The 26,229-nt window shown below is 33.9% G+C and overlaps 1 protein-coding gene across 3 annotated transcripts in view; it reads left to right on the top strand.

The window, feature by feature from the left end:
* LOC109605634 (optomotor-blind protein) overlaps positions 1 to 26,229 on the top strand; it is a 54,754-nt gene that overhangs the window by 14,312 nt on the left and 14,213 nt on the right. Inside the window, exons 2-4 of one of the 3 annotated variants that reach the window (XM_049969184.1) lie at positions 6,449 to 6,562; positions 7,039 to 7,192; positions 25,990 to 26,016. In XM_049969184.1, the coding sequence (XP_049825141.1) occupies positions 6,449 to 6,562; positions 7,039 to 7,192; positions 25,990 to 26,016 (295 nt within the window). Of the gene's footprint in view, positions 1 to 6,286; positions 6,401 to 6,448; positions 6,563 to 7,038; positions 7,193 to 25,989; positions 26,017 to 26,229 lie in introns of all 3 variants that reach the window. The other 2 variants (XM_049969183.1, XM_049969185.1) reach the window with 2 other exon arrangements.

Genomic DNA, 26,229 nt, shown 5'->3' with positions numbered 1-26,229 from the left:
CAAAATATTTAAAATATAAATTTATTGCATATTGTCAAGATATTGATTTAGCACCACAGTGCTAAATATTATTCAAGTTTTTCACTGATAATTAAACTGCAATCGATTGAGTGAAAAAGTTCCATAATTATAAGGTACAACTAGTATCTAATAAACTGTTAAAAACTCATAAAAACTTGTTGTGAGCCTGAAGAGATTAATTAACGTTGTCGGATTGAGTTGGCAACAGGAGTTCAATTTAAATAACTCATTGTAAGTAGTACCCATAGTCACATGTAAATTTACCAGTGCCATAAAATAAACATGTCATCTTTGCCCGGTTGATCAACAAAGACGTATAATGGAGTAATGCGGTACGGATCTAAATTTAGCACGGACGTGGTAAAAACAATGTCGTACTGCTTACAATTATAACATTCCGCCGCCAATAAATCAAACGGTTGTTGATAGTTCCACGAACGCGAACTTATCACAATTTAATTTCGTCCGTTTTGATAAGCCAGCGTCGAATTTCAACAGTATTAGTTGATCCCAGATGGTCTGCCAAGTACGCTATCGGGGCCCAAGATGATCTCTGACTCGGGACCTTATAACTTGTTTTGCTGATAAGCGGTGGAACACGATCACGAAAACATCAGACGAAATGGGGGATTATAAATTAGTGCGTACGATAATTTCTAACGAATTCCTTATCGCCGAAGTTATAGGAGACCATCTGTCAATTTTTGAATAATTAGTACCGGTTTTATTGTGACTAGATAAAGGCCGAAAAGGGTGGGCAATTAATAATATCGACCGTCCTTATCAGCCGGAATTGATTTATGCGTGTTACCACGTTGTCGTACAAGATACGTCACCAATTCACATCACCAAGGTGGTGCGGCACATGACCCTTACACGTTGCGGCCCCGCACGTCGAAGAACCCACCAAAACAAATCACGGCACCCATAAAACATCCGAGCGATGCGAGATGGAGCCGACCGCGGTCAGAAAGATTCCAGACTGTTAAGGCCCCGCGGTCCGCTCCACCGACTGATGCCCCCCGTCGACGGCCCGTCATAAGGGCGCCACCGTTTTTCCTCCGCAAAACAAATAAGAACCCGTAATGATTATACCTGAGAGAAAGAGAGATCGGCCCACGAAAAGTGTGCCCCGGTACCCCGGCCATGAATCACGCCGTTGAGAATCTCAACTTGAGATGCCGGGGCCCGCTGGAACGGGATTAGAGAGCCGATCGGAGCCGATTAACGGTGTCGTAAAACCGTAATGAGCATTGTTCACAAGTCGGCGGGACGTTTTTACTCGAGTGGTCAATGCGATCGCATTAATTCGGTGCTTAGTACCTTTTTTTGGGAGTTCCGATATAAAGGAGGGAGACTTGAGGGATTCCTCGGCGTAATCGTAATCCCGGATAATGGACCCCGGAGTTAATGAACCTCAAGGAGCACTTTCAAGAGTTTGGGACGTTGTAATCTCATTAATTGGATGGTGGTACCTCTTTTGGATCTGTTGAAGTTTCCAACTTGAAAAGACATTCCTAAATCTAATCGTAATCTTCGATAATAGGACAAAGTTAATGAAGTAAATGAACAGTTGCTAGAAGAGAGTAAGAGCACTGCGGTACTACCTTTTTGTATCTGTTGAAGTTTTCAATTTGTAACGAAACATAATCATAATCTTCTATAATGTGACGAAATTAAGGAATACCAAAGAGTTGCTAGAAGAGTGTGTAGGTTTTGCGGTACTATCTTTTTATATCTGTTGAAGTTTCCAAATTGTAAGAGTACTACTAAACATATTCCTGAACAAAATTATAATCTTCTACAATAGGGCAAAGTTAATGGGTGCTAAACAGTTGTTAGAAGAGTTTATGGACATTGCGGTACTACCTCTTCATATTTGTTGAAGTTCCCAACTTGAGAAGACATTCCTAAATCTAATCGTAATCTTCGATAATAGGACAAAGTTAATGAAGTAAATGAACAGTTGATAGAAGAGTGTAAGAGCACTGGGGTACTATCTTTTTGTATCTGTTGAAGTTTTCAATTTGTAACGAAACATAATCATAATCTTCTATAATATGACGAAATTAATGAACACCAAAGACTTGATAGAAGAGTGTGTGGGTTTTGCGGTACTACCTTTTTATATCTATTGGAGTTTCCAACTTGTAAGAGCACAACTAAACATATTCCTCAACAAAATATGACAAATTTAATGGGTGCCAAACAGTTGTTAGAAAAGTTTGTGGACATTGCGGTACTACCTCTTCATATCTGTTGAAGTTTCCAACTTACAAGTGTACATACTGATCACATTCCTTAACTTAATCATAATCTACAGTGACATAACAAAGTTGAGGAATCCTAAGACTAATTAGAAGAATGTGTAGGCATCGTTTCAGTACCTTTTTAGAAGTTTTTAGAAAAATTCCCAACTTAAAGGTGCACAAATTAAACAGATACCCCAACATTATCATAATCCCCGTTAATAGGACGAGAGAGCAATTAGAAAGTGTCTCTAACGTCACCGTGTGTGTGAGACTAATCGATTAAACCCGATCGAAACCCAATTCACGGACAAAAGAGGGTTGCGACGACGGAAAGGACCCACTACACGTTCAGCCCCGCACATCTTTCGAGAGGCCTCTAAACGGGCCGCGCCGAGATGATTGCCTTTCGTCCAATTTCCACGCGAATTTCCCAGAGGTGCGAACCCCGATGCGGACGATGGAAATTGAGGTGGTGGAGGAGGAGGAGGCCAATTTAGCGGCGGCGGCGGCGACCCCGCAAATATTTAATTCCGTTTGAACCGTGTCATTTGCCCCTTAACCGGATAATAATTGTTTGATGTGAATTAGGAGGTCGGGAAGATGCGCCGGTTTTTCCATCCGGTGCGAGATAATTCGGGCACAATGTGGGCTTAATAAAGTCCGTTGGGGCGTGAAAATTTTCATTATAACTGACACACCTTTCGCCGTCCATAGGGTCGATTATCGGACCCGTTAAATGAAGATATCAGAGGGGTATAATGGCGATTTCGACAAAAACCAGCCCCCGAATTCCGTACAGCTGTCTATAATATGTAAACATCCCTTAATACGAGCTTATTTATGGGCTGGGGTGTTTTTTTATATATACAGCGGGGTGGGGTGATCAATTGAAATGCGGTGCCTCGCCTTGCGACGTTTCGTGCATTGTTACCGAAAAGTGGATGACGAATAAATTTCGTGTGTTCGGTACAGTTTCCTTCCTTGATTAAACTCGGAGAGAATTCAATACATGAAAAATAATTTCTCCAAACCGCCTCACTCACAATTCCGGGCCCCTTTCGCCGCCGAATTCCGCGTCCCATTCATGCGCCCCCCTTAATTCGTCGCTCCCCCTAAGTGTGTATCTCTCCGACCAGTGTAAATAAAAATACGGCGACTGAAAATATTTAATATATACGGATATTATGTCTGACGCTCGACTGGTTACAAGACGGGGTGGAAGAATTTCTCCACGTTTCCACAACTGGAAATATTGAAACAAGCGTATATTAAAATGTTTCCAGTTTTATTGAGCATACCGGAGCGTCTTCTCTCTCGACTCAATTAGCGAATAATAAATAAAAAAAAAAATGAAATTAAACATGCCCGATGCCCGAAGAGACGTGTCGCCGATGAATGGACGAGACGGTGCGGGAGCGCGGAGGGGTGATTTCAACCCCGCGAAAAGAACGCTACACACATGCACACAAGGACGCAGTAATGGGGTGAACGGAGTGCAGGACCTGGAGAAAAGCACCCTAATTATTCTCACCGATTCACAGAGCGTACATCCACACGAGCTATTTCTGAAATTAGCGTACACTCGGGGTTGGAAGTTTTTTTCGTGCCTGCTCTCGGTGTCTTTTAAACGTCTGCTCACTTCAGTCGGTTTTAAATTGTGTGGTGGCTTGTTTATTAAACTTGTTAGAAATTAAATCGTTAAATTTAATATTGTTTTAGTACGGTACTACATTTTTCAGTACCTTTTAGGTCCTGAATTCCTTCTGTTTAATTACAAACATATAAATTAAATTATAATTAATAATAATAGAAATTTAAGTACATATTGTTTTAGTACGGTACTACATTTTTCTGTACCTTTTAGGTATTTCAATATTACTAACAGTGCTGAATTCCTTCTGTTTAATTACAAACATTATAAATTAACTTAATTTTTATACAAAGTATAATCTATTCAGTCAGTGAGATTTTAGCACCATAGTGCTAAATTTTAAGAAATTTTCAAGCTCTTTATTTTACAATTTATTTATTTAAACAATAAAATGTCTTATTGAATTTATTAGAATTTGAGCTTAAAACTAATTTTCAATGAGTAGAATTTAAAAAATAATGAAAATTTATAGTATATAATATTTTAGACTGGAGATAACTTTTCCAGTTCTTTTTTAGCTGTTTCAGTATAATAACAATGTAAAATTTTCATTATACATCATATTTATTTTATGAATTAACTTCCTTTTGTTATTCTCTGTAAAAATTAAGTCATTTCAACCAACAAGAGTTTAGCACCATAGAGTTAATTTCTAATATATATATTATGACTTGTTAGTATATCATTAATTTATTTTACTATTTTTTAAATTAAAGAATAAATTTTTTTTATTAAATTTACCAGAATTTGATTTTAAAACTAATTTTCAGTGATTAGAATTCAATCAATAATAAAAATTTATAGTATATAATATTTTAGCCTGGAGATATATTTCCCAGTTTTTTTAAAGATGTTTCAGTATTAATAACAATGTAAATTTTTTATTGTATATCATATTTATTTTATAAATTAACTTCCTTTTATTATTCTCTATAAAAATTAAATCTTTTCAGTCAACAAGAGTTTAGCACCATAGTGCTAATTTTTAATATATGTATATTCTGACTTGTTATTAGTTTTTTTATTAAATTTACTAAAATTTGACTTTAAAACTACTTTTCAGTGATCAGAATTCAAACAATAATAAAAATTTATAGTATATAATATTTTATCCTGGAGATAACTTAACTTAACGTAAAATTTTTATTATATATCATATTTATTTTAGAAATTAACTTCCTTTTATTATTCTCTATAAAAATTAAGTCTTTTCAGTCAACGAGAGTTTAGCACCATAGTGCTAATTTTTAATATATGTATATTCTGACTTGTTATTAGTTTTTTTATTAAATTTACCAAAATTTGAATTCAAAACTAATTTTCAGTGATTAGAATTCAAACAATAACAAAAATTTATAGTATATAATATTTTAGTTTGGTGTTAAGTTTTTCAGTTCTTTTTTAGATGTTTTAGTATGTAAAATTTTTATTTTATAAATTAAGTTCCTTTTATTATTCTTTATAAAAATTAACTCTTTTAAGCTAATTGAAGTTTAGCACCATAGTGCTAATTCCTAATTAATATTTTGACTCTTTAGTTTAATTTACAACTTTTTTTGTTCATTTTGTAAACTATTAAAAATGTTACACATTAAATTAAATATTAAAAACATCAAAAGAAGCTAAAATTACTTAATAATATTAACAATAACATTTACAATTCGTATGCAAATAACCTTTTTAATATGTATAATTAATTAAAGCATAAATAATGTTATGGTGCTAAATACTTAGTCTCCATCTACGTATAATTTATGCTGAATTTCACGTTGTAAATCGCAAACGGTGTTTTATTTATTAAACAAACAAAAAATTATTGAATTTCAGACGCCATTAATAAAAGGTTAATGGTTTCCCTCGAAAGTTTTTTGATTGATGATGGACTTGGTGTGTGTGTATAGTTTTTACCTGAAATTTTCGTTAATTATATTAACACAAAAATAACGATATTCCAGATAGATTAAGCGTCGTCTTCAATAAACAAATGAAAACGTTAATGTTGGTAATATGCAAATGACCTGCGTATGTTTGGTTACCAGCTTTTTTTTTCCTTATCGATTAATGATTTATAAAACGGTGAAGTACGTATCTATTGTCATTTAATGTTGGTTTTATGTTTATTTAGGGGCATAAATGGGAAAAAAGGCAATTAGGGTAATTGATATTTTAGCCAAACGTATTGAAAACGTACAATTATTGGTAATGACGATAAAAAGTTTTATATACTTGAAAAGCGATATTATTGTTGCTCCTAATGATGCCGAATCATTAACGTTGTTAATAATTCACCGGTGTGGGGGGTTGTTTTTTTGGAGGGGGGCACGCCCAGTGAAGTGGAGGCTCAGAGTTTTTGGATTTGCAGGCAAATGTTTCCGCAAATGAAATTTCGCGTGTCCGGTCTCGATCTGAAGGCGAAGTACATACTGCTGCTGGACATTGTGGCGGCCGACGATTACCGATATAAGTTCCATAACAGGTACGCGTCCCAAAATCGATGATTATTAACATTTGCCAATTGTTTCAGACGTATGTTTCCTGCCTATAAGGTGCGCGTTTCTGGGTTAGACAAAAAGTCAAAGTACATACTGCTGATGGACATTGTTGCAGCAGATGACTGTCGGTATAAATTCCATAACAGGTTAGAAGTAAAATCTTTATTCCACCTTTTTTTTTTTTTTTTGTTAATTTTAATTTTTGGGTAGCGATTTGTTGTTAACGACATGTTCGTATTCAAGAAAACGCTGATTTCTTGGACCCGAACGTTCGGGTGTTTGTTTTTATCGTTGCTTTATTCCACCAACCAACCGAAAGGCAAAGAACTAGAACAAAAGAACAAAATTGCGAACCGAAAACAGATGCCCGAAAGTGTACTAGGCAAGAAGCATGCGTAATTTGTAAATGTAGTGAGGAAATATCAAAATTGCTGAATACTAAAGACGGTTTTGAGTTTCGATATTTTCATGTTTCTTCACCCATGTAGACTCTAGTATTGTGTGCATGGTTGTAAATTAGCTAAAATACTATTAATAAAGTGCATGCCCAAAAAAAAAAAAAAAAAAAAAAAACTGAAAAGGGGACGTGGGAGAATTGAATTTTGTCTGTTGTGTTCCATAGTAGGTGGATGGTGGCTGGGAAGGCTGATCCTGAGATGCCGAAGAGGATGTACATCCATCCCGACAGTCCGTCGACGGGGGAGCAATGGATGCAGAAGGTTGTGTCCTTTCACAAGTTAAAACTCACCAACAACATCAGCGACAAACACGGCTTTGTAAGTAGTCTTAATTTAAATCTTCTTAACTTAAGTCCTGAAGGAAAATGACCAAAAAGCAACTCCTGTTTGGTCATTTTCCTTTAATTCATCAACATTAGTTGGTTAACTTTAAGTTTAGCTTTAATTGAAGATGAGTGATGATGAAGAAACAGCTTTGAAGTCTTCTTCGTCTTAGTTTGATACTTTTTCTTGATTAATCAATTTGGGTAACACCAATCTCGGTTGTAGAAAAACTTCATAAAATATGAAGAGGTCTAAAATCGATTAGACTTATGTGACTAGCAATTTTATTTATGATCATCGACAAACTTTTTATAGATTAATGCATTAACATAAAAATAAACTTAGTTCCAACATGGTTTCACAAAGCTTTTTTTTCAGCAAAGCTTCGTGCTTTTATTCTTAACTTCTTAAAAGCACATTAAAATAATAATCAGAAACAAATTACAACATCTAATGCTAATAACAAATAGTTATTTATGCATTTTTTAAACGGAACCAAACAAACAGTTTTTCTTGCATTTTTCGACCTCGCCAAATAAATTATGCGAATTTATTTATGGATTCAGATCACACTGAAAATGGACATTGCTTGAATAACTATACTTTATTGTATTTAAATATTAACATTTTTTATGATATTTTATTGTATCGCATAGAAATCTACGATCAAGGATAACTTTTATGGCAATTTTTTTTCTGTGTCAAGACTCAATCGACATTCGATATGTTCAAAACCACATTAATCGATGTGATTAACGATAATTATCCAAACGCTTCCGATAAATTATGTTGAATAAAACTAAATTAATCATTTTTTTTTGGGTGAATTTTAATTGTGCATTTTGATGTCGAGGCGAATAAATAAAGTTCAGCATTCAAATTTAAATATACGTCGTTTAATAGAAATTAATATTCTCTTATTAAAATGGAAGCTCTTTAGTTTTGTTGTATCTTTTACAAAAAATGTCTTATATTACTAGTTTTTATTAAAAAATAAAGTTTTTAATTTTGTTGTAAGTAATAATATTTTTTACAAGAAAGCTTTGTGCTTTTGGAATGACTTTTAAAGAATATCTGTATTTAATTTGAAACTCGAGATATAAAAATTTCTCAATTTATACAAACAACTATACAAAATAATTAATTAATATTAATATTAATAAAAATTGGTATTTTTTATTTAAAATCATATTTTTTAATTTTATTTTAATGAATAAAACTTCTTACAGAAAAGCTTTGTGCTTTCAGAATGATTTTTAAAGAATAACTATATTTACTTTGAATCAGAAGATATAAAAATGACTCAATTTGTACAAAATACTCTAAAATAATTAATTAGTATTAATTTTAATAGAAATTAGTATTTTTTATTTAAAAACATACTTTTTAATTTTATTTTAAGGAATAAAATTTCTTACAGCAAAGCTTTGTGTTTTCAGAATGTCTTTTAAAGAATATCTGTACTTACTTTGAATCAGAAGATATAAAAACATCTCAATTTGTACAAAACACTCTAAAATAAGTAATTAGTATTAATTTTAATAAAAATTAGTATTTTTTATTAAAAACAAACTTTTTAATTTTATATTAAGGAATAAAACTTCTTACAACAAAGCTTTGTGCTTTTGAAATGACTTTTAAAGAATATCTATCTGTATTTACTTTGAAACAGAAGATATAAAAATGTCTCAATTTGTACAAAACACTCTAAAATAATTAATTAATATTAATATTAATAAAAATTTGTATTTTTCATTTAAAAACATACTTTTTAATTTTATTTTAATGAATAAAACTTCTTACAGCAAAGCTCTGTGCTTTTGAAATGACTTTTAAAGAATATCTGTATTTACTTTGAAACTCAAGATATAAAAATGTCTCAATTTGTACAAAATATTGTATAATAATTAATTAGTATTAATTTTAATAGAAATTAGTATTTTTTAATTAAAAACGTACCTTTTAATTTTATTTTAATGAATAAAACTTCTTACAGCAAAGCTTTGTGTTTTCAGAATGACTTTTAAAGAATATCTGTATTTACTTTGAATCAGAAGATATAAAAACATCTCAATTTGTACAAAAAACTCTAAAATAATTAATTAGTATTAATTTTAATAGAAATTAGTATTTTTTATTTGAAAACATACTTTTTAATTTTATTTTAAGGAATAAAACATTTTACAGCAAAGCTCTGTGCTTTTGAAATGACTTTTAAAGAATATCTGTATTTACTTTGAAACAAAAGATATAAAAATGTCTCAATTTGTACAAAACACTCTAAAATAATTAATTAATATTAATAAAAATTTGTATTTTATAAATACATACTTTTTAATTTTATTTTAATGAATAAAACTTCTTACAGGAAAGCTTTGTACTTTCAGAATGAATTTTAAAAAATATTTGTATTTACTTTGAAACAGAAGTTATAAAAATGTCTCAATTTGTACAAAACACTTTAAAATAATTAATTAGTATTAATTTTAATAGAAATTAGTATTTTTTATTTAAAAACTTACTTTTTAATATTATTTTAAGGAATACACACAAAAGCTTTGTGCTTTCAGAATGATTTTTAACGTATTTGCTTTGAAACCGAAAATATAAAATTCTCTTTATTTGTACAAAACACTTTAAAATAATTGATTAGTATTCATTTTAATAAAGATTTGTATTTTTTATTAAAAATAAGCTTTTAATTTCATTATCAGATACATTTTACAGAAAAGCTTTGTACTTTTATAATGTCCTTGAATTTTATTGTAAGCAAGTATAATCCTTACACAAAAGCTTTGTGCTTTCACAATGACTTTATAAAAGTGTTTATGCTACATTCTGATGTCGTGACTACTAAATAAAGCTTTACCATCCAAATTTAAATACACATCCTTTCATTTTTAACGACCCGGCCGGACGATTTGTTTTTATTTTCAATCAATAACATTATGTATTTTGGTCGGTGCCACAATATTTTACTCGATAAAACAACTTTATTTTTTCTCGCTGATGGGAGGGGGGGGGTTAAGACCATTAAAGTCCAAGTCGGTTCAGGACGATCGGCGTCGTCCACGTCTCTGTGTCACTGTGCGAAACTGCGAAACTAAGTAGCCGGTCGTTTCGAAAAGTCATAAAAGTAGGGATATATAATAAACGTTATCGCGGGGCATCTTAACTGCGGCCCGGTCGACCGCGAAAACCGTCAAAGCCCGCACTCTAGGTGGTCTTTTCACAATTAAGCCGGGGAATCGTTGAAAAATTCGCTAATTATACGTATCTCTCTCTTTCGCCGGCCTTTTTATCGATAGCCACCTCCGATAATAAGCATTTTTATTATTTGCGGAATTGCCATTAAAAGATGGAGACGTTCAAGGTTTAGTGGCCGGGCCGGCGACGCGTCCCCCCTGTATATACGTTTCGCACACACGCCGCCGTCGGCGTAGCATCGCGAAGGGCCAGAGGCCACGCCTCGCGGGAGGGCTGCCGCTCGCGTTACAGGGGTTCGGAGCAACCCCCCCCCGGTAGGTGCCCCGAAACCGGGGGAAGGGTGGACGAAAAACCTAGTGGTCGGTGTGCTCGTACGCGTCGTGTCGCCCGACGCGCACCTCAGGGCTCAATTACGGGAGCACGGTTAATTGGTCGGTGATTCGGGCCCGTCAAGATTTATGTGTTTAATGTAATGAGCGATGCGGTTTCGATAATGCGATGGGGATTGAGAAATTATCGAAAGTCTTCTTAAGGCTTTGTGATATTTATGAGAGTCGGCCTCGATTTTTGGGCAACGTGTAACTTTTTAGTTAAACAAGGCACAACATCAAGTAATGTTTTTATTACTCAAACCACTTTAAAAAAATTATTCATTTGAATGAACAAATTAAAGGTTTTTTTCATTCCAAATTGGAAGAAATTTTTTTAAAATAATAAAAAATAAAAATTATTTAAATATTAGTCTATGTTTATGTAAAAATGTCCTCTGCTTAAACTAAAAGCACTGAAGTATGTTTAAAAAATGTTTTAAAAATAATGTAAAACATTAAAACAGAATCCAGTTTTGTTTCAAGTTATCTCTTGTCTTTGCTTAAAGTAAAAACACTTAAATATCTTTAAAAAATGGTTTAAAATTGAAGTGAAACATTGAAACACAATCCACTTTTGTTTAAGTTATCTCTAATTTCACCTTAAAGTAAAAACATCTAAAATATCTTTAAAAAATGATTTAAAATTAAAGTAAAACATTAAAACGCAATCCAGTTTTATTTAAATTATTTCTAGTCTCTGCTTGAAGTAGAAACACTGAAATATATTTATAAAATGGTTCAAAATTAAAGTAAAACATTGTAACACAATCCAGTTTTGTTTAAGTTATCTCTAATTTCTCCTTAAGGTAAAAACATCTGAAATATCTTTAAAAAATGGTTTAAAATTAAAGTAAAACATTAAAACGCAATCCAGTTTTATTTAAATTATTTCTAGGTTCTGCTTAAAGTAAAAACACTGAAATATATTTAAAAAATGATTTAAAATTAATGTAAAACATTAAAACACAATCTAGTTTTGTTTCAAAATATCTCTGATCTTTGCTTAAAGTTAAAACATTGAAGTATCTTTATAAAATGGTTTAAAATTAAAGTAAAACATTTAAACACATTCCAGTTTTGTTTAAGTTATCTCTAATTTGTCCTTAACGTAAAAACATCTGAAATATCTTTAAAAAATGGTTTAAAATTAAAGTAAAACATTAAAATACAAGTAAAAACATTGAAGTATGTTTATAAAATGGTTTAAAATTAAAGTAAAACATTGAAACACAATCCAGTTTTGTTTAAGTTATCTCTAATTTCTCCTTAAGGTAAAAACATCTGAAATATCTTTAAAAAATGGTTTAAAATTAAAGTAAAACGTTAAAACGCAATCCTGTTTTATTTAAATTATCTCTAGTCTCTGCTTAAAGTAAAAACACTGAAGTATATTTAGAAAATGGTTTAAAATTAATGTAAAACATTAAAACACAATCCAGTTTTGTTTCAAGATATCTCTGATCTTTGCTTAAAGTTAAATCACTGAAGTATATTTTTAAAATGGTTTAAAATTAAAGTAAAACATTGAAACACAATACAGTTTTGTTTAAGTTATCTTTAATTTCTTCGTAAAGTAAAAACATCTGAAATATCTTTAAAAAATGGTATAAATTAATGTAAAAATTTAAAATAAAATCCAGTTTTATTTAAATTATCTCTAGTCTCTGCTTAAAGTAAAAACACTGAAATATATTTAAAAAATGGTTTAAAGTTAATGTAAAACATTAACATACAATCCAGTTTTGTTTCAAGTTATCTATGGTCTTTATTTAAAGTAAAAACACTGAAGTATCTTTATAAAATGGTTTAAAATTAAAGTAAAACATTAAAACACAATCCAGTTTTGTTTAAGTTATCTTTAATTTCTTCTTAAATTTAAAACATCTGAAATATCTTTACAAAGTGGTTTAAAATTAAAGTAAAACATTAAAACACAATCTAGTTTTGTTTCAAGTTACCTCTAGTCTCTGCTTAAAGTAAAAACATCTGAAATATCTTTAAAAATGGTTTAAAATTAAAGTAAAATTAAAATAAAATCCAGTTATGTTTAACTAAAATGTTAAGTAAAATATAAATTTGCATAAATAATAATGTAAACAATCCAAATTTATTTTTATTCTTTCAGAACCCAAACAACTATTTAAAATATCTTAATGTCTTACAAAATAAAAAACTGCAGTTAAAAATATAAAAATTTAATTTTATTTTAATAAATTAAAAAATATAAGTAATATGGTGGAAGATAAATTAATTATCACTTTATATGTCGAAAACAAACTAATTTAAATAAATGTTAATGAAAATATATTTTTAAATATGATATTCTAGATTTGTTTTATTTATAGAAAAATATATTTCACCTTGTTTTAAAATATTCTTTCACGTGTAAATTTTTTGTGGTTTCAACGATTAAAATCTTATCTTAAAAATATTTAAAAGCAGTTTTTAGGAGTTTTTTATGTTTGTTTCGTTGTCTTTTCAACTCTCTGAATATCTTGTAATTATCAAGTTTTAATTTGTTTTCTTATCTCCTAACAAAAATTAATTTCTGTCATCTCGTTTATCTTTTAAGGCATTAATTATGTTTTATCAATTGAAATTTAATTAAGATTAATTGAAAATAAAATTACAAATCAAATATTTCTGATTTTTTACAAAATAAATGTCACAACCGTGAATTATATTTATCTTGTAAAGCCTAATTTGAATACTAAAAAACTTTTGAGATAAACATTTAGATGTGTTATGGCAATTTCTTTTTTCTTAAGATGATTTACATCACTTTTACTTCACCTTAAGTGTTTTTTTTTTGCCTCATTCACAGCGACAAACATCTTTAGAATCGGCCTGAAAGCAAACTTTTAAAGTAAACCTCCCGACAAAAAAGGTCACTTTCGACGTGTCCCCGTAAACTATCGACTTTTTGCACAGCACACAAAAAAAAAAACACGACCGCCTTTATCTCACCTGTTTAGCACCGTTATCGCGGGCGGATCTGAAACTAGATCACTATCGGCTATTGCCTAAATACAGCCCGGCTTTTTAGGGTTAAAACCCGCGTTCCGGGGCTCCATTGAAACCGTTCGGCGCATTATCGGCCCTAATAATCTACATTAAACGCCGTTTTTCGAGACTTTTGTTGAAAACTTCCCGGCAAAGGGGTTGAAAAGAACAATTGCCGGAGTCTTGCAAGGAAAAACCGGAGGCGACGTGGCACGTATTTACGGTGGAAATAAGGTCGGGCACTCGGCAACCGTATCGGTCCCTTTGACCTTCCAGTTCAGCGGGCCAAAAATTAATCGAATGACAAGAAAAAATTGTCTCCTACACCGCATTAAGGATGGGTTCACGGATGAATTGGCTCGGAAATTCTTTGCCATGTTTAAAATGTGTGGGAGCGAGGATGAGACCCGGGGATGGGAAATTTTATTTTACGCTCTCGGGTCATTGTGTTTGGACCGGGAAGACGCTTTGGTTGGATAATTAGTCGGAGGTTAACTCATTGATTTTAATTTGGGGAAATTGAATTGTACGTACCCCGTTTAGTATAAAACTTGTGTGTGTGTGTGTAGATTTAATGCCCTTTGTCTCGACGGACTGTTCGCTGGTCCACGACCGTTGTAAATGCAAATGTAGCTCGTGTTCCATTTGTTTTACAACCACTAGCACCGACGATAACATTTTCGACGTTTTTTGGGATTTTTTCCCGATGATTTATTCACTAATCAATGGTTTATTGATCTGAACTATTGGGAAGCTCATGATTTTCCCCTAGATATCATTTAATTTTAATGTTTAAGGGGGAAGATGATTCAAATTCAATAGTTCTGAACAATGAAGACAAGTTGGTGAATTCAAATTATATACAAACTGTGTAGAAGTCCTTCAAATAACATATTATAGAAGACCTGACATCCCCAATGTTTGTGAAAGGTCAATTTGTCTTTAATTCTTCTTCAACATTCAGTTAATGATTAGAAAGATTGGGGTGATGAAGCTTTAATTATACTCAATAACTACTAGAAAATTGATTAAATTAAATACTCCGTTAATTTAGAAGAAGCAATGATTGTAATAGATGATAATCAATCTTAAAAAATATGTAAGAATTAAGGAAGTTTGAAAAGAAGCTTCAAACTTTAGTTCTTCTCTAATACAAATTAACTGTCAATAATGGAAAGATGGAGGAACATCTTTTTCCTTGATAGAAGTTTGAAGTTGCACTTGATGTATCAACTTTGATTAGACACCAATTTCTATTTCAAAGCTAAAACCTTGAAGAGGAACTGCTAACTAATTGTTTACTTCACAAATATTGATTTTTTCCCTTTGATGTATTGATTTTAATACCATCTAATAGTGAAAACTAGTGTTAAAATTGTTTAATATCTATAGCAATGATTTATCCTTTACTGACGTCAATGAAGATGATTCTGTCTTCCATCTTCCTCTCTTTATCAAAATATCAACTATGTAATGATTCTTCTTTCTTCCAAATTATGTTTATATTTGCTCATCATCTTCTTGGAGCAAGATGAAGACAGGCTGGCAACTGACTAAATTTGGTACCTCTAGCTATTTATTTTCTTTAGTTATCAGATATGATGGTAAGCCCATCTTAGAAAAACATAAACAGCAAGCAGCTCCCTTTGATGTATTGATTTTAGAATATCTATAGCAAGGATTCATCCTTTAATGCCATCGATGAATATGATGCTGACTTTCATCTTCTTCAATTTATCAAATGATGAACTGTATAAAGAAGTCTTAGTTTAATATAAGCAACCAATGAAATATGTAGTCATCTATCTGTAAGAAAAAATGATGAGGTTTGGAGAAGAATGTAATGAATAAATACATAAGTGAATTATTTATTCCAATTTAAACCTTTTAGAGCAAATTCCAAAGGTCTAATACTTGTTTTTTTCCTGATGATTTATTGACTAATCAATGGTTTATTGGTTTGAACAATTTGGAAGACCATAATAATCCCTCAGCTGTCATTTAAATGGTGGTTGGTGCCAAAAATCCATTATGACCATTAACGATGCGTAAGCCAATAATGATTTGAAAGTAACCGAAGTACAGCCCTACGGTGTGCACTTCATTTTTACGATCGGCATTTAACCCGGAGAGGACTTGGGATGGCACTAAAAAGAAAAACAAAAGGAGTAATAAAAAGAAAACAAGAGGACGGCCGCAGGGGTCTCCGTGGGCAAAACGGCACCGCCTTTGTCTTAGGACACTAAAATCTGACTTTTTAAAAAATTTACGACCCACGTTCGTTCTCGTCACCGGGTGCCTTACCTGGCGCTAAAAAAATACCGAAAACCAGGGCGATGACATTCCGTGAGATAAATCAACTGCCAAAACGAAATGAAACCGAAGAAATTTGTGGGCACCAACGCGGGTTATAATTTGGTGCGTTCGTCGGACATAACTCCAATTACAACTTCATTAATCATAGATCGTTGGACGAGGACGACGAATGTTTGTGTGTTTTGGCCCGGGTACGGGAGCACCTGCCGCCCCGAAAATTTGACAGGCCCGCAACGGGCACCCATTATGTCCCGACAAAAGGATGTTTTGGGATCGAGATAGCGGACCGTTCGGGCTACCGCAACGTCTTTCAAAACGCCCGTTGTGGCGTAAGTGCGCCCGCTATTCACGTTGACAGTCGACACAATGGGGCGGTGTCTTTTTTCCCGAAGATTATCCGCCGGTAACCCGGTTAAAATGAGACCAGATGGATTTAAATTAAGACCGATCAAGTGGACCGGGTTCGAGTGGCTTACGTAAAACTGGAGTTCCCGTCCGTTTCGGGCTGTCGTGTCGGGGCTGTCGCTAATTAGGCGCATAAAAATGCGGGACAACTGGGTGGCGTCCGGGATAATTTGCGAGTAACAAAAACGCCGCGGCGCATAATTCGGCGTCAGTTATGACGGTTAACTTATATAAAGTGTCACGCGTAAAATATTTTATCAGGCGCCCGCGTTCCGGGCCCATTTTAATGGGATCGTCATAATAAATTTTACACCCTTTATGTTAATGTCGCACGAAAGCGGGCCACGCTAAATCATTTCGAACGACGGCCGCTGTGAAATGTTACTTCATCGCCTCGCGGTGTGGATCCTACTGGTTCAAGTTTAAGAGAGAACCTGAGAAGATGATAAAAAATCAATAGTTCTCAATAATGAAGATGAGTTGGTGAATTCAAATTATCTTGAAATTGTGTAGAAGTCCTTCAAATAACATATTATAGAAGACCTAACATCCCCAATGTTTGTGAAGGGACAATTTGTCTTTAATTCCTCTTCAACATTCAGTTAATGATTAGAAAGATTAAGGTAATGAAGCTTTAATTACTCAATTACAACTAGAAAATAGATTAAATAAAAAACTCCCTTGTTTTAGAAGAAGCAATAATTGGAATAGATGGTAATCAATGTTAAAAGAACATGTAAGAATTAAGGAAGTAGGTTCAAACTTTAATTCTTCTCTAATTCACATCAACTGTCAATAATGGGAAGATGGAGGAACAGCGTTTTCCTTGATAGAAGTTTTAAGTTGCTCTTGGTGTATCAACTTTGATTAGACATTGTCTTGTAGTAATATAGAAGCAACCAATTTCTATTTCAAAGCTAAAATCTTGAAGAGGAACTGCTAACTAATTGTATACTTCTCAAATATTGATCTTTTCCCTTTAATGTATTGATTTTAGAACCATCTAATAGTGAAAACTAGTCTTAAAATTGTTTAATATCTATAACACTGATTTATCCTTTACTGACGTTAATGAAGATGATTCTGTCTTCCATCTCCCCCTCTTTATCAAAATATCAACTATGTAATGATTCTTCTTTCTTCCAAATTATGTTTATATTTGCTCATCATCTTCTTGGAGCAAGATGAAGATAGGCTGGCAACTGACTAAATTTGGTACCTCTAGCTATTTATTTTCTTTAGCTATCAGACATGATGGTAAGCCCATCTTAGAAGAACATAAACAGCAAATGATTTATTGATTTTAGAATATCTATAGCAACGATTTATCCTTTATTGTCATTGATGAATATGATGTTGGCCTTCATCTTCTTCAATTTATTAAATGATGAACTGTATAAAGAAGTCTTAGTTTAATAGAAGCAACCAATGAAATATGTAGTCATCTATTTGGAAGAAGGAATGAGGACCTTTTAGAAGATTTTATCACCATTAGTCATTTATCTTCCTTAACTAGGATAAAAATGACATATTCACTTTATAAAACTAGAAAGGTGGATATTAGGAACTTATAAAAGTGTAATTTATAAAATAATTAATTATTCACAGACCTTTAATATAATAAGAACAAAGTAGTAAAAGTCTTTTTAAAAGCATATTTATAAACCGTCGTGTTTAATTGGTAAAGAGATAATATCTAAGGCAATAATAGTCAGTTAAAACTTTTACGGCATCTATTTATTCCTTACGGCCTATTAAAATATTCCGCATAAATAGAAATGACAAAGAGACTTTTCGAGGGTCGAGGTTTCTCTTTTACTTTTAAATTTATCGAGTCAAATGCCTGAAATGTTAAATATTTTATTGCCCTCTCCCCTGACTCTTAAATCACTTAACTTTCGGGCCTCCGAGGTAATTAAAATATAAAAATTAATACGAGGCGCCAGGGCCTATTTCAACTGTCAGACATTTTGTATTTTATTAGTCGGTTGCTTCTGCCCAGTCGATGTTCGTCGTCGTCGTCTCAACGAAAGCAAATAAATAATGGTATTCCTTTTTATTTTAATATTTTCGTCTCTTGTTTATAATTGTTTTCGGTCTGGCAAGTGATTTTTTGGGGGGGCAGCCGTCCAGGTAAAGACAACAGGTGTCTCGAAAACGGTAAACTTTTGTTTGTTCGCCATTAAAACAATGCCATCCCCTTCCGTGCCACGCATGTTCGAGGTATTCGGGACTTGACCGCGTGGAACGTGATGGAGTTAACCCCCCCGGACTCGCACACACACACACACACACACGGCCCTCCATAATATAATTTTAATAACGCCGCACCCCCTAATCGCATTACCGACCATATAATTCGGTATCGCGGTTTCCGTCCTCCCTCCGTTCGGTCCGATCCCCCCCCTGTTCGCCCAAAGGTTTCCTTTTAAACTATTCCCGGGGGCACGGCGCTGGATATCTTTAATCTTCCGATGCACTTTAGCGAGGCCGAAACCGAGACAGCCCTCCCCCGCTTTTTATGGAACCGATCGACTAGTCCGCATCCCGTGCGGAATTCAAATTCGACGCCAACAAACGGGAACCTTTTTTGGGATGTATTTTGTCATCTTGCAGATACAATCTTTGTCGTTTGAGTTTATTTGGTCCCGGGTTGTTCGTGGTGTAACGAGGTTTTGTCAATTTTCTGAAGTGTTGACTTTCAGCTTCGATAATTGTTTATCATCAGTATTATTCGTTCATTTATGATGATCAAGAGGTTGCTGGTTGAAGTCTTAGACTTGCTTTTGATTGCCAGTGACTAGTTGGTCACTAGAATGATTATTAATCAATTATTTATGTATACTGATTTGATTAGAAATAAGAAATCATCTTTAAAATAACTAAAAGAAGTCTTAGTTACAAATGAAACAAATAAAGTGTTAACTAGTTGGCTGAGGCAGTAATTATTCATCAAAATTATCATTTAATTATTCATCAATATTGATTTATAATAGTTGTAAATAGTGGCAAGCAAGGAAGAAATCAATTGCATTTCATCTTCCAGAAAAACTACAACAAGTTTTTAGTTGTTGAGTGACTCCTTCTTAATTGACAAGCTGCGAAACCTCTTAGTTACAAACGAATCAAATTTAGAATTGACTAGTTGACTGAGGCAATAATTATTCATCAAGATTATCACTTAAATATTCATTAATATTGATTTACTTATAACAGTTGTAAATAGTGGCAAGCAAGGAAGAAATCAATTAGTATTTCATCTTCCAGAAAAACTAGAACAAGTGTTTAGTTGTTGAGTGACTCCTTCCTAATTGACAAGCTGTGAAACCTCTTAGTTACAAACGAATCAAATTTAGAATTGGCTAGTTGGCTGAGGCAATAATTATTCATCAAGATTATCACTTAAATATTCATTAATATTGATTTACTTATAACAGTTGTAAATAGTGGCAAGCAAGGAAGAAATCAAACAGTATTTCATCTGCCAGAAAAACTAGAACAAGTCTTTAGTTGTTGAGTGACTTCTTCTTGATTGACAAGCTGTGAAACCTCTTAGTTACAAACGAATCAAATTTAGAATTGGCTAGTTGGCTGAGGCAATAATTATTCATCAAGATTATCACTTAAATATTCATTAATATTGATTTACTTATAACAGTTGTAAATAGTGTCAAGCAAGGAAGAAATCAATTAGTATTTCATCTTCCAGAAAAACTAGAACAAGTCTTTAGTTGTTGAGTGACTCCTTCCTGATTGACAAGCTGTGAAACCTCTTAGTTACAAACGAATCAAATTTAGAATTGGCTAGTTGGCTGAGGCAATATTATTCATCAAGATTATCACTTAAATATTCATTAATATTGATTTACTTATAATAGTTGTAAATAGTGGCAAGCAAGGAAGAAATCAATTGTATTTCATCTTCCAGAAAAACTAGAACAAGTCTTTAGTTGTTGAGTGACTCCTTCCTGATTGACAAGCTGTGAAACCTCTTAGTTATAAACAAATCAAATTTAGAATTGACTAATTGGTTGAGGCAATAATTATTCATCAAAATTATCACTTAAATATTCATTAATATTGATTTATTTATAACAGTTGTAAATAGTGTCAAGCAAGGAAGAAATCAATTAGTATTTCATCTTCCAGAAAAACTAGAACAAGTCTTTAGTTGTTGAGTGACTCCTTCCTGATTGACAAGCTGTGAAACCTCTTAGTTACAAACGAATCAAATTTAGAATTGGCTAGTTGGCTGAGGCAATATTATTCATCAAGATTATCACTTAAATATTCATTAATATTGATTTACTTATAATAGTTGTAAATAGTGGCAAGCAAGGAAGAAATCAATTGTATTTCATCTTCCAGAAAAACTAGAACAAGTCTTTAGTTGTTGAGTGACTCCTTCCTGATTGACAAGCTGTGAAACCTCTTAGTTATAAACAAATCAAATTTAGAATTGACTAATTGGTTGAGGCAATAATTATTCATCAAAATTATCACTTAAATATTCATTAATATTGATTTATTTATAACAGTTGTAAATAGTGTCAAGCAAGGAAGAAATCAATTAGTATTTCATCTTCCAGAAAAACTAGAACAAGTCTTTAGTTGTTGAGTGACTCCTTCCTGATTGACAAGCTGTGAAACCTCTTAGTTACAAACGAATCAAATTTAGAATTGGCTAGTTGGCTGAGGCAATATTATTCATCAAGATTATCACTTAAACATTCACAAGTCTTCCTCTAGCTCATCATGAGGAGCTAGAAGAAATCTTTTGTAGCTAAATGGTTGTCACACTGTGAAACATTTGAAACAGTGTTGACCTACGAAATCAAATTGACAGGACCCCTCGAGTCAAGGTCTTCCCGAAGGGAGCCCATTTCTTTTTCCATGGTCCTCTCCCTCTTGTGAATGACCAGTTGTTCAATTATTGACTCGTGTTGCTCCGTCTAAACATTGTACAAATATTTGCCGCCAGTCCGGGGTCCGATGCTACCGCTAACAACGTATTAACCGATTTCAGCGAAGCAACACAACACGAACGTGCACGCCGGGCCGACAAAAAGGCCTCTCGCCAACGTGGGCAGCGGTGGAAAACAATTTCGTAATGTCCTCGGTGCTGTGTCGGGGCCGGAGGTATAAAATACATTAATTCGTGTCCTATCTTCATTTGTTATCAAGTGTTAAAAGCTACTATTGACCATTTATTTCGACGTCGACCTGCCACCCAAACGGACAGTAGCTGAATAAACGATAACAGAGGCAATTTAGATACCGACGACACATTTCTCTACTTACTTACCGCGACTTCTGGCTGGTTTTTTATCTAATTTTTCGGCCTACTATCCCGGACCGTCTCTGTCTTACTCTCGGCTGAGAGCGAGATGAGCCCGGCGTAGTTTCGTCAAAGGTGGTCTGGAACTGACGGGCCGGCACCTAAAATGCATCGGGCGACCGAAAAATGAAGGCGAGGAATTTAATTAAATACCGAGATGGGTTTCATAAGACTCCCATCATAACGAAGACACCTTTTAATATAATCATTAAGTGGATACGCGGAGTTTTTTGGTGGGCCACAATTAACTCAGGCACCAGGAGGTGAACACAACAATTCGCTTAGTTTTTTCTGACAGTGTAAACAGGAGTCGCTGCTAAGTAGTGCTTTTGATCGGTTAATACTTGGACAAACATTTGCTCAACGGGCACAAAGTCGGCCGCCCTGTTTGATCAGTCTTTGTTTGCGCGACAATCAATTTGGAAGCTGTGCACGGGAGGAGGAAAAGATTTTTGAACGCACAAACAAACCGATCGTGGGACTCGGTGATTACGGTGTTCCGTTTCGTGGTGGATCGCATGTTTTCCACGACGCTTTTCCAACGGAGGGAAAAACGCGGCTCTCCTCGCATGTGTAACAAAAGAATATAACACCCTTTGTCGGGCCAAATCGAGGCGCGGCACCGACGAATTTCGACCTTAACCAGAGGCTGGGTGAGGTCGATATTCGTACTGCGGTTCGGTAATTTTATAGTGTTAATACAACTTTGAAATGGCCACTAATGTTCTGAAAGTGTTGAGGTTATGAGCCTCCGTCACGCGATATAGGTATATTGGGTAAAATACAATACTATCATTACCGGCGGCAAGTTCCGAATGCGAAGACATTGTTCGATTTTATTTTAGAATTCTCGCTTTTTGTTTGGCGGTGAAGTGCTGTTTATTTATTTGTGCAGTCGCCAACAATGTTCCACGTCGATTTATCGACGGGACTGGCGTTTACGTGAATTGGACAAATGTTTATGATCGCACGCCGCTTGTACTATTATTTTACGTTGCCAACACTGAAATGCACATTCCCAATGATAAATGGCCGTGTTTTCGTCGGCGACGCAAAAAAACCAACCCAAACTGGAAATATTCCTCGATTTCCTCCATTGTTTTTATTTTTAATTATCACACTTTATCGATTTCTTCATCGTGGAAAGATGGAGGAACAATTACTTCCTTTGATGAATCTAGCTGTGGCACTTTTGATGTAGATTCTTCTGATCAAGGTTCAAGAGAGGAACCAAGGAACCAAAATTTAATAGTTCTAAACAATGAAGACAGGTTGGTAAAATCAAATTGTCTAGAAATTGTGTAGAAGTCCTTCAAATAACATATTCTAGAAGACTTAACTCCTCAATGTTTGTGAAGAGTCAATTTGTCTTTAATTCATGTTTACCATTCAGTTAATTATTAGAAAGGTGATTAATTATAAACTCTCTTGGTTTATAAGAAGCAATGATTGAAATGGATGGTAAAATAGTACTTTATCGCCTCATGATGTAGACCCTTCTGATGCAAGTTTAAGAGAGAAACTGAGAAAATTATCAAAATTCAATAGTTCTCAATAATGAAGATAAACAGGTGAAGTTGAATTATCTAAAAATTGTATACAAGTCTTACAAATAACATATTTTGGAAGACCCAACACCTTCAATGTTTGTGAAGGGTTAATTTGTCGTTAATTCCTCCATCGTGGAAAGCTCTGGCTCTTTTCATATTGCTTCACCATCTTATGATGATCAAGATTCAACAGTTCTGAACAATGAAAACAAGTTGGTGAATTCAAATTATCTAGAAATTGTGGAGAAGTCCTTCAAATAACACATTCTGGAAGACCTCAATGTTTGTGGAAAGGTCTTTAATTCCCGTTTAACATTCAGTTAATGATTAGAAAGGTTGAGGTGATGAAGGTTCAATTACTCAATTACCACTAGAAAATAGATTAAATTAAAAACTTCCTTGTTTTAGAAGAAGCAATGATTGGAATAGATGGTAATCAATCTTAAATGAACATGTAAGAATTAAGGAAGTTTGAGAAGAAGCTTCAAACTTTAGTTTTTCTCTAATACATATCAACTGTCAATAATGGAAAGATGGAGGAACAGCTTTTTCCTTGATAGAAGTTTTAAGTTGCTCTTGGTGTATCAACTTTGATTAGACATTGTCTTGTAGTAATATAGAAGCAACCAATTTCTATTTCAAAGCTAAAACCTTGAAGAGGAACTGCTAACTAATTGTTTACTTTTCATATATTGATCTTTCCCTTTGATGTATTGATTTTAGCACCATCTAATAGTGAAAACTAGTGTTAAAATTGTTTAATATCTATAGCAATGATTTATCCTTTACTGACGTCAATGAAGATGATTCTGTCTTCCATCTCCCTCTCTTTATCAAAAGATCAACTATGTAATGATTCTTCTTTCTTCCAAATTATGTTTATATTTGCTCATCATCTTCTTCGAGCAAGAAGAAGACAGGCTGGCAACTGACTAAATTTGGTACCTCTAGCTATTTATTTTCTTTAGTTATCAGACATGATGGTAAGCCCATCTTAGAAAAACATAAACAGCAAGCAGCTCCCTTTGATGTATTGATTTTAGAATATCTATAGCAACGATTCGTCTTTTATTGTCATCGATGAATATGATGCTGACTTTCGTCTTCTTCAATTTATTAAATGATGAACTCTGTAAAGAAGTCTTAGTTTAATAGAAGCAACCAATATAATAAGAAGAAATGAGGAGGTTTGGAAACGAATGTAATGAATAAATACATAAGTTAACTATTTATACCAATTTAAAGCTTTTAGAAGAAATTCTATAGTATAGGTACTATGAGTACTATTTCAAAGATGTGAAAACTTTGAAGAGGCCTTTTACTTAGTTATTTACTCTTCACATTTGGTCTTCTAGTTGCAAGTTGATGCTGGCTTCCACCTTCTTCGTTTCATCAAATGTCTAATTAATGGTATTTACTTCTTAAGTACCAATATTTGGTTGTAATGTATGGAATACACCATCTAATCAATACTGTCGTCAATTCTGTCTGAACAAGAGGAAATTTGGCACCTCCAGCCGTTTATCTCCCACACCCATCAGCCAAGCTGGCGAGCACATCTTCCCAGAAAACCACCAAACCAACAAACCAGAAGGCGAAACACCGCCGTAATGCACGGTGCCCCGATCGAAACCGGCGATAGCGATCTGGGGTTGGCCGGATCATGAATGAAAAACCCCGAGTCCGGGCGTCCGGACACGCAGACACGTCCGACGTTGGGGCCGCAACGAGCCGGGGCGAGGAGGCTCGGGCACGGGTAGTAAAGTGGCGCCATCAATCATCGCCGTACCAACAACGCCCCGAGCTGTCTGTAAAACAAACATATAATTATGTATATGAACCTCTGTTTATCCCGGTCCGTTGCGGGCACTGTTATTACCCGAGTACCTCGGCCACCTCGGACGTGGAGATCGCCGAAAACTGATACGGGGGGCCTCGCGAAGACGCGTCGGGGCGATTGCTTCATCTCCGCGACCGAATTGACGCTCGTCGGGGTCACGGAACGCTTCGGTGGGGGAGTTCGTCGGCGGGAAATCAAAATAGCGACGGGTGGCTGATTGTATCCGTCCCCGGTACCACTGCGCGTTGGCTGTGGGATTGTTTAATGTTTTTTTTTTTTTTAAACAATTTCGTGTATCCAAGCGGTCCGGCGGTGACCTTACCGTGCTCCCCCCACTGCGGGGCGCATGTCACAATTAAATCCCGACGCGGCTAACTTGAAAGTACCGATAACTGCAATAATGAATTGGTCGAGATTGTGTCGATGTTACTAATTGACATGAATCGGAGAAGTGTTAAATAACAAACATTCATAAAGATAAGGGAAATGCCACATTTTATCAAAGCTGTTTGTTAATTTTACTCTTTGATTAATTATATTTATTAATGCGGGCCGAGATAACTTTGCGTCAACCGAAAATAAACAAATCAAATTATCGTATGTTGTTTATCTGGCCTCCTTCGTAATACCCAAGTAGGTGTTGACGATTTTTTATTGGTCACCATTTTTGCCATATTTTTATGCTGACATAACCTAGTTAATAGTTTGTTGTTGTGTAGATTATTATGAACAAAATCTAAAAGCAATGTATTTGGTTTCAGTTAAAAGAAAAGGCTGTAGATTTTTTGGTATGTAAAATTTTATTAATTATTATACAAAAAAAAAAACAAAGTAATTTTTAACGTGTCCCCCAAAACCGTTAACGATTATCAATAAATCAATAAAATGGAATAGAATAGTAGAAAAAAAAAAATGAAACCATTGCATGCAAACGCGGTACCACCTCGGTACTCCCCGGGGGATGATTCAATGAACCTCAAAAACAAACAGAAATGGCAACC

The sequence above is a fragment of the Aethina tumida genome, chromosome 6 (genome assembly GCF_024364675.1).
Source record: "Aethina tumida isolate Nest 87 chromosome 6, icAetTumi1.1, whole genome shotgun sequence".
NCBI classification, from domain to species: domain Eukaryota; kingdom Metazoa; phylum Arthropoda; class Insecta; order Coleoptera; family Nitidulidae; genus Aethina; species Aethina tumida.
The sequence above is the reverse complement of the archived record's forward strand: the minus strand, read 5'-3'. Positions and strand labels throughout refer to the sequence as shown.